Here is a 9799-nt window from a genome sequence, read left to right as displayed (position 1 = left end):
AACCAGGTGACGGATAATCTTGGCAGTGTGGTCCTGTGCTGGCTTCAGGAGTTTCAGGCTCTGCTGCTGGCTCTTATGTGCCATAATTTACCTGCCTATAAAATGGCTGTTTATACAGGCTTCATGGTCTTGATAGTAAGACTTTACTTTGTAAGTTAATGCATAGCTCAGTGGACTCTCTTCTCGCTGCCTCTCCCCACTGTCATTTTGCAAACGGCAGTGGGTTTCAATGTTCGCTCGTCCGTTTGTGCTGCTGCAGCTGATTCAGTCTGAACTGCCTGCTTGCTCTCTTAATTTGTTAGGGTTTTTTCAGTTAGGGTTTTTTTGGTGGTAATCAAGCTAATGATGTAAAGAAAATGGTTTAAATTGCTATGTTAGAAGGTAATATACAAATAAATGAATTTTAATACTTTACATACAGAGGTGTTTTCTCTGGACATTATGCTAGTTTCTGCAGTTAAATCTCTTCTACATTTTTCTTAGTGTATGCAAGGAATTTCTGATTTCTTTTTCTGAGTTGGATTACTGTGCTCTAGTGTTCATTAATTCATAATGAGCAAGACTCTATTATAGAAAAATCACATGTTTGTGATTACACATGAGATTCGTGTGTGGGGTATTTTTTTGTTCCTCACAAGAACTCTCTACACAAACTGTAAAATAAGCACAATTGGTAGATTGACCATAATGGTGCAAGCAATAATAGTTAAAGAAAATCATGTCAAAAGCAAAAAGAGAGAAAGCTGTAACCCCAAGTTCATTGTGAACTGGTAGCTGAGAGATTGTGCCAATTCTGTAAAGCAGCTGTGGAAGGAAGGAGTATCCTTACCAATTTGTAAAAAGTAGTTTGTGGAGAACTTGCAAATACATTGCTGTTTCTGGAAAGTCTGCCTATTCAACTGAAAATTCACTTTGCAGTAAGTGTTTGAGAGCGCAGGCTGAAATATCTTTTCCCCCATCATGGGGAGGAGTATTTGGATACCAGAAAGGAGTAGTCCTGTAAGCCAGCACACGAGATGAAGCTGGTCCTCCGGCCCTTTTCCTCCCCACCCCATTGCCTGGGTTTTCTCATCTTTAAACAGCAAAGACTGGGGCTCCCTTGCAAGGCCAACTGTAGTGGACCCTGTTGGCTCTACTTGTAACCTATTTTACTGCTTGCCTGCTGAGCAATGAACAATCTGGGCTGCTGGTCAGGCCAGACAAGTATGCTACTGCTGGGCTGTGAGACAAGAGGGAAATGGGGCTTTTAGGGCTGCCTGCAACTCGAGGCAATGTTTGTGCAGGTCTGTCTCGACTTCATAATGTTAACACTACAGCTCTGTTGCCCCTAGTTGATGAACTTCAAATAAAAAGTATTTTTAAGGGGGTAGGAGGGCTCACTGGCATGTTCTCCATCTATGCCAGGTGGAAGATGAGGAGCTTTTGGGTTTGGGGTCAGTTATTTTGATTTTGTTTTTCTCTAGAAGAATACTTGTATTGTTAGCTCACCATGTATTATATTTAAATAACTGGATTTGATTCAGCAGTATTCTCTTATATGAAAAATGGGTTTATAATGTAAAGTTTTTAGGGAAGTTGAGTTACACAGTTTTAGTTTCTCTGTGCTAAGTGCTGGGCTTGCCTGGGATTTCTTTTTATAGTAGAATAATTTAAGTATTGTGTCTAGCAGCTGTGGACAAAATAAAGATCTAACAAACAGTGAAAAAAGATGAATGGCTGCATATTAAGCACAGTCAAAAGAGCAGAGCTCTGTTGTAACACACTATTTGGCAGTGTGTGCCTTTTAAATGAGCTTGTATCTGGTCAGTATTTTCTTGGTGTGCTTTAGGTGAGAGTGGTCAGCATGGACATGCCCAGGGTTGAGCCCTTCAGACGGTCCATGTGAACACAGTTTAAAGTTACTCTGGTGTAATGCTACCAGCGTTAGGGCGTTTGTATGGCTGTAAAGTGGGAGTTGCACCTCTGTCCCATACAGCTGTGCTGGCAGAAATACCTGGTTCAGGGTAGGCATGAGTAGATGGCCAAGTTTTGTACCAACCGCAGGAATGACTTCAACCTTAAAAGCTAAGTACAAGGCCGCTTACTTTCTAAGTTCCAATACTGTCATGATGACATATGCTGTTAATGTATTATTGTGTTGCAATAGCTGCATTTTATTTTATTTTTTAAAGGAATTAAAATTGAAGCTGTGTTTATAGTGGATATGGTCTTTGTGACTCTCAGGTATTTCCCATGCTAGTTTTATAGTCTGAGGAGAAAGCTTCTATCTAACACCCAAGTAGTGAGAAATGATGGGAATTAATGGCAGAACTGAAAACTAGTTCAATAATGAGCTGTTACTAGATTTGAGACACATTATTCATTTGGATTACATTGTTTCCACATGGTATGCTTCTGTGAAACTGTTACCGTGAAAAATACAAAACCACTTGATTGTAGAAAACACTTCTAAAGAGAAAAATGTGAATTGCTAGCAGTAGATGCTTATAATTTTTTTAGAATGTTCTCAAAACCTGGATCAAGAAAGATGAGTCTGGATTAATAAATACATGCACAGTAGTTATTTTACATGGGAATTGAAAACACCTATAGGGCAAAGTCTGCCTAATTAAAGATAGAGTAAGTGAGAATGGGAGAAAGGCTAGAAAATGGGTAACAGCAGTAAAACAACATACAGGAAACCCCCTGATTTTTTGAGTTAATGTAATATTGTGTACACAATGTAAAATTTTTCATGACACTGGGTGGTGATTAAAAAAGCTAGAAAGAGACAAAGTTCATATACTGCATTGTTTTAAGATCTGTCCTTTGACCATTTTTAATTTAGTTATTTTTATTTGAAACTTACCAGTTACTGATGGTATTTTCCAGGGTTCTTTTTTTCCTTGTCTGTCAGTGGTAAATAAGCAGGAACAAGTCATCTTTAAATGTGGCCATTGATTAGCTTTACATCCAAGAAGATGAAAACTGTGGGCTCTATTTAGACAATTGGGGAATCACTTGTAGAAATATGCAGTGGTGGGTGGAGGGGTCATTGTGATGGTATGAGGAACTATATTGTCTGAGAATATGGCAGGATCTGCACATTCGAGGAGAGAGGCTGTCTTGACATCTGTAACTGCGTAGGGATTTGCTGCTGGCGTGCTTTGTTCTGAAGGCTGTTGGGCCAATTCTTGCTTGCTGTAAACTTCATTTGTATTCGCCTTGCTGTATTTTAAAATGCTTTGATTTGAGGCAGTGAGTAGGAGCCTGGGTAATATACTTCAGCCAAGCTCTCTGTTCAGCTGCAGTGAATCCTGATTGTGAAATAGTTTTTTGCTCTGGGTCTCAAACTTGAATATCTTTTGGAACTCAGGTGTTTATCCAGCTATTGCATGTAAACATCTCTTCCATATAAAAAGTGCCTCATATTGTGTTTAAAACTGTCAGTGGGACACTGCTTTCTGTGAGCTGTGATGCATAACCTGCTTTGGATTGCTTTCTGTTTCTGTATTCTGGTGACAGAAATACAAAATGGAAATGAATGTCTGGCACTGAAACTGTGCAGGAAACATCATACCTGAAAACGCATGCAATTTCCTGTGTAGCACCGGCATTTCTGATATTTTCATTGCATGTATAATCCACCCTTCAGCTGAGATTTTCTTCTGAGTCTTTAGGTGTTTTTCTTTCATGCAAGACTGATAGCAGAAGGTTGCAATATGGCTCTTAAGTTTGGGGTTTGTTTTAAATGGTGCTCGGGTTCCTGTTTCTACAGAATGGTATTTTTGTTGTGAAGACCATTAGCTTTATGCATGGGCAGTTCTGAAAATCTCTCATAAATGGTACAATTTATTTAAGCTGATTTTGTGGCAATTCACATCTCACTGTCTAAAGTTCTCTTCCTTGAGCTCAGGTTTGTTTTTTTCTTTAGGTGAGAGAGAGAACTCACTTAGGAAAAGTGGTTTTTTTACAGGAATTCAACATCCTTTAATTGACTACACAGAAATTTGTGTCAGCTACACATGCTGATTTTGTTTTTTTTTAATTTACTTTATGCAACTGTAAGTAACAAAGCTTAGAGCAGTTGCAACAGTAAAGGATTTTATTTTGGGGGGCTTTTTTTTTTTAATTTGGTGGCTTCCCATGTTGAGGCAACTCTGACTTCACTTGGTAATTAAACCTCATTTGTGAAAGATGTTTTCCCTATTAATTTGATCCATTAAAGAAATGCTCTTTGAAGCTGGTAGTTAATCTTCCTATTTAAATTGCTGGGTTTTACTCAGATTGGTTACAGCTTAGCTTTAAGCAGCATCTAAAAATAGCGAACTGTTGTGCTGTACAGTTTAAATATCTATCTATAGTAATAGCCTTTCTAGAAAGGAAATACCTCGTAAGAGGGAGAGGAGACTGCTGCTTGGACAGCACTGGTTGGTACCAGCATTGCACTTTTCCTTGCATTTTGCCCATTGCAAAGTCAGGCAGCACTCTAGCATGTAACACTTGATTCTCTTTCTCCAGGATTAATTTTTAGCAGAAGCACTGTGAGCTCTATTTGAGCAGTGTTTCAGTCAGTACTTAGTAATTCAATACTTTGAGAAGTTTTGACTATTCATGTTGATGTCTGCTGTGAAGCATGCTAAAACCAGGCAAAAAATCTAGAAACTAGCTGAAATATTTTCCAGAACATTAGGCTTTCAGAAAGAAAATACAAGGGAAAGGACTGAAATCACAACTTCTGAGGTTAGCATCTATTTTCATCTCTTGCACTGTCCTTCTGTACATGCCCTTTGTGATTCACACAAGCCTGACAAACCTGAAGACTTTAAGTGTGCAGCATTATTGCCAAAGCCTGGGGTTTTTAACTTAAAAGTGTCGGCAGTTGAAAAGGAAGCCGTGACAAAACTGCAGGCATGTAGACAGATGGAAATTGATTACTTCCAGTAATTCCTCCTTGAGTTTCTACTGTAGGACAAACATTCTGCAGGTGAAGGGATCTTGAATGAGTAGCTGACAAAGAAAAATCAGAAGTATAAAGGTGAATCTGCCTAAGGCAGCATAATTGATTGTGTTACCTTTGTCAGTGAAATCTGTGGTCCAAGAAAGAGGACAGAGAGAATCCAGCTGTTTTTTTCGCCTCTACACTTACCTTTTCTCTTGGTGGAAAACTATTTTAAGCCTATCTTCAGTACGAAATGTTTAATCAATCAGATTATATAGCTAAAATACACTTTCAGTATTGTTGAAGGTCTGACTTACTGTAATGGCTGTTTCCGGATATACCTGTATGTCAGGAGCCTCAAGCTTCTCAGACCAAGATATCCATGACTAGAGCAAGAACATCTGTTGTCATGGGGAAATTGAATGTGAAGAAATCTGCGAGATGGGAAATATTATCAGATGTTTTAGGCTATCCTTCTGAGGAACATGAGTTTATGCTCACAGAAACTGATAGAACTATTGTATGTCTGGAATTTTTTACAACTGTAATACCCATAAATTAGTTTTCCAAAGATCTCCATTACTATTATGTGGATTTATTAATGTTTATCATTACATAGGAATAGTATTTCTGTGATCTTGTAGCCTGATTTTTGCCACCAAAGGATAAATCCTATTCTTAGCTCTTACAAAACTTACAACTCTGAAAAACAAGTTTTTAGCACTTCCTTCTGCTGGCAGTGGCAGCAGGTAGGAGGAGAGGATGGTGGGGCTGTGGATGGGTGGGGATTCTGTACAGTCTTACAAAGTTAGAAAAAATGAAGATAATTGTAGAAGAGGTTCTGATGGCTTGCTTTGTCTTTATCACAGCTCACTAAATGTATTCCGTGTTTTGAGCCATTCATGCTTCCAGTGTCAGTCTTAATAGTATTGTTGCTTGCATGTTTCTGCACAAACTAAGCAGGTGTTTGGCTACTGGGGGAAGCACATCAGGTAAAGGACTGAAAATGTGTTCTTTTGGGTATATATTTGGCTTCTTAGATTGCATCTGGTGCATTATTTCCCAGGCAATATCAGCTTGTGAATTGCTTTCCTTTATTATTTGTGGTACCTTTCACAAGATGAGTGCTAATTAAAAGGTGCTTTTTCACAGATCTGCAGACTGAGATGTGAATTTGGCAGGGGTAGTATATGATTTTTAAGTACAGTGAAATTTTGAAAAAGTAATTCCTAAACTGTTGGTAGTAAATAATGCAGTGGCTTATTTTTCTGTCTTTTCCAGCTAGTGACACTTAATCTCTTTGATAACATTAAAAATCATGCAACTTTGAATTATAAAATCAATGTTTATAGGCATAAGTTTTACCACTTTCATGTAAGTCAATGGGAAAAGGGGAATCTTACAGATTAGTGCAACTGCGTTTTATATCACAGGTGTACGCAAAATGAAGATAGGGTGCCTTCAGAAGACATAAATGTATAAAAAGAAAAATGGACAATACTATATGCTTTTTTATTATCTATTTAAAAATAAAAGCACACTTAACTGCAGTGGCATAATTTCTCTGGGGACCAAAGCAGCATTGAATTCTAGTTCAAATGTAAGAAAAATTTGGAGCTCCTGTCTCGGAATGCTTAGTTCAAAACTCACATGACAGATGCACAAGACAAACATGAACCAATGTGGGTACTGGGAAAAGGGAATCGTCTGTGTTACCAACTGACAGAGTCCCAGTTGTTTCAGTGCTTGCTGTTAGTTGAACTGTCCTTTACTTCATGTGTCCTAGGGGAGGCGAATCTAACAGAGGCAATGGAAGGAGCATGAGGCAACTTTCTTAACAGCTGGAGTTTTCTAGTATAGAGGAGACTGTGGAAGGGACTATACTGGAGAGCTGGGAAAGGAGACTTTTTGGATTACTCAAAAAGCAGGACACCTCATGTTAAATCAATATCCTTGCTTATCTGACCTGTTAGGTGGGTTTTGTAAGGATGGTAGAAAGGGAAGAACTTGGAGAGTATACGCAATACTACTGGAGCATGGAGCTGGAAATTACTTATGTTAGTATTTTGAATGGACTTAGGAAGGAGGAGGGAAGCAGGATTTGGAGGCTAGAGAGGCAGCAGTCAAGGTACAAGGTAAGCACTTCAGGCATGGTTCTGAGTACATAGCTGTTTGAAGAACTGATCTTGTTGAAGACTCTGGGTTGGGATTTAATTCTGACAGAACTCTATACACAGAATTATATTTACACTTTTAAATGGAGGTTTAAAATTGTTCAACTTTGATAACTGGTTAATTAGCTACTGGGCAGCTTAGTTTCAAATTTAACTTGCCCAGAGAACTCTGTTTCATATATTAACCCCAAACTTTGTTTATATAGGATTAGCTCAGAACGCAGAAAAGAGAAGTCAAGAGATGCAGCCCGGTGCCGAAGGAGCAAGGAATCAGAAGTATTCTATGAGCTTGCTCATCAGCTGCCCCTGCCCCACACCGTGAGCGCACACCTGGACAAGGCGTCCATTATGAGACTGACCATCAGCTACTTGCGCATGAGAAAGCTGCTAGATGCTGGTGAGTGAAGAACGTAGCAGAATCTGGAAAAAGGGGCTGGAGGTTAATTGAGGAAGAAGCTGTTTCTCAAACCTATCAGCAGTTAAATACATGAATCGTTGCATACTTTCTGTGGAAAAGTGGAAGACCTGACAATAGAAATAGGCTATTGGTGATGACACAGGAAAAACATGGCTACTGTTCAACAGACTTTGTTTTTCCCTTTCTAATCTGATGATCCTAGTTGGCTCATCACAGCCATAGTGCCATTTTCAGTCTCATTTGCCCCTTCTCCCAAATTTACTTTCTTTCAGTTAACCCTCTTTTCCCCTGAGAGCTGTTTGTTCCAACTGTGCTTTATTAAAATATAGGTGGTTGGTGCAAGGCTGGCGTGGCTAACTGTAGGTGTTTCTCCTTAATATAAACTGCAAGGAGTTTTGTTGTAATTTATACTTCACTGAAGGTGAAGTTAGCTGAGGATATGTCTGTGTCTGCAGTTGCACTACCCATGCAGCTGCAGGAGTATCTGAGGTAGCTTATGAACCAGTGTCTGTACAGCATGCCATGAATGCTGTACTGGTTATTTGTACTCACGTATGCCTATCTATACCATATGGAGGAATGACTGTGGTAGCTTTATTCTGAAATTTCTCTCAGGAAGCCCCTGAGAAAAGTTTATAGTGCCTTTTTGAGATAAATGGTAGTATTTTTGCTATGTAGACTTCTTCCTTAAGGTGGAAGTTTTATTGCTTTAGACATGAAAGCACAGAGGGTTAACCTCACTGATTTTTCTGTGATTTGTGATACCATTACTAGAGCTTGAAGAATTTAACTGATCACTTATCTAAGTGAATTATACTGGTTTTGAACAGTCCTGCAAGATTGAGTCCTTGCAGACTGGTGCCAGAAGTTACTCCTGATGGTAAGTGAAGAATGGCAGATGTTTACTAAACAAAAATGTATGACTGCTTGTAGGTGAGCTGGAGACAGAGGCCAAAATGGAGAAGGAACTGAACTGTTTCTACTTGAAAGCTCTTGATGGATTTGTCATGGTTCTATCCGAGGATGGGGACATGATTTACATGTCTGAAAACGTGAACAAGTGTATGGGACTCACTCAGGTGAAACACTGACACTTTCTAAGACTGTTTCAAATCTGTAAAAGTTGTTACATTTTTGTGTACGTAAACTTAGACACCCATATACCTTTTATTTTTTGCAGTTTGAGTTGACGGGGCATAGTGTATTTGATTTCACTCATCCATGTGATCATGAAGAGCTGAGAGAAATGCTTACACACAGAAATGGTGAGAGAGAAAAAATTGATTTAATTTACTTAAGGGTAGTTCGTGTTGACATTAGTACAGTTGGATATCTGCCAGAAGAAGGTGTTGAGAGAACAAACTAGTATGTTTCACTGCTTGAATCTCAAAATAAACCTTGTTCAGAGATACTAACAACAGAAACAACCAGAATGTTTTGTCAATATCCTAATTATAAAATGGATGAGACTTTGTTAGTATTCTTTAATCTAAAACAAAATTAATGATTGAAATAGTTATTGAGGGTTGAAAGAATTAGCATGCCTACAGGAATAAAATTAGAGATAGGTTGAATGAGAATGATCTCAAGCAATTGGAATAGAAGGATATGGAGAAGTTAAGTTGTATTTGACTTGCCTTTACAGGACAACTTAAAACCATATGCTTTCTTCCCAAAATCTGTGATGGTATTCTTAAGACACAAAAAGATACTATATTGAGGATACTGAAAAACTATTCGGGGAATACTTGGGACAGTCTGAAAAAGGGCTTTGGTATTGATGCTTCTCTGCACCTTTTAATTGGTGCATGAAATTGGTATCTTTCACAGATTTCTAACTCTTCCTTTTTCCATCTGAGGGAGTAGAACACTGTGTTCACATGTTCTGTATGCTTTTGAATGTTACAAATGCCCATAAATTGCTGCTTTTATGTCTTCTAAAGGTTTCTTAATGACTATAAAGACTTGGCAGCCTGCGTACCTCCAAACAAATCTGCTTGACTCAGTTGTTAGAAATCTAAAATCTGACCTTTCTTAATTTCTGTTTCATCAAACAAGGTTTATATGGACTCTGAATCTAGACAGTGATAAAATACCAAGCCTGACCTCTGCTTTTGTGTAGCACTGTAAATCAGAAGTCTTTTATGTTGTCATGATATTTAATTCAATGGAAGAGACCTGATAAGATATCATAGACCAACTTTGATTTTGTAAGCATTTTCTAAACTTGTCTGCCCTTAGTATTGAATTGTGTTTCTAAGGTTAAATTAGACGACTCCCCCCCCC

General features: G+C 38.5%; 1 protein-coding gene across 1 annotated transcript in view; it reads left to right on the top strand.

The window, feature by feature from the left end:
• The first annotated feature begins 7280 nt into the window (after nucleotides 1–7280).
• Nucleotides 7281–9799, top strand: part of HIF1A (hypoxia inducible factor 1 subunit alpha) — a 19345-nt gene continuing 16826 nt past the window's right edge. Inside the window, exons 1-3 of the mRNA XM_026849362.1 lie at nucleotides 7281–7492; nucleotides 8447–8592; nucleotides 8694–8778. Coding sequence (XP_026705163.1) covers nucleotides 7444–7492; nucleotides 8447–8592; nucleotides 8694–8778 — 280 coding nt within the window. The 5' untranslated portion in view covers nucleotides 7281–7443. The remainder of the gene's footprint in view (nucleotides 7493–8446; nucleotides 8593–8693; nucleotides 8779–9799) is intronic.

The sequence above is a fragment of the Athene cunicularia genome (assembly GCF_003259725.1).
Source record: "Athene cunicularia isolate RWA chromosome 5 unlocalized genomic scaffold, athCun1 chr5_part1, whole genome shotgun sequence".
NCBI lineage: Eukaryota > Metazoa > Chordata > Aves > Strigiformes > Strigidae > Athene > Athene cunicularia.
Note: the sequence above shows the minus strand (reverse complement) of the source record. Positions and strands in the feature narration are given on the sequence as shown.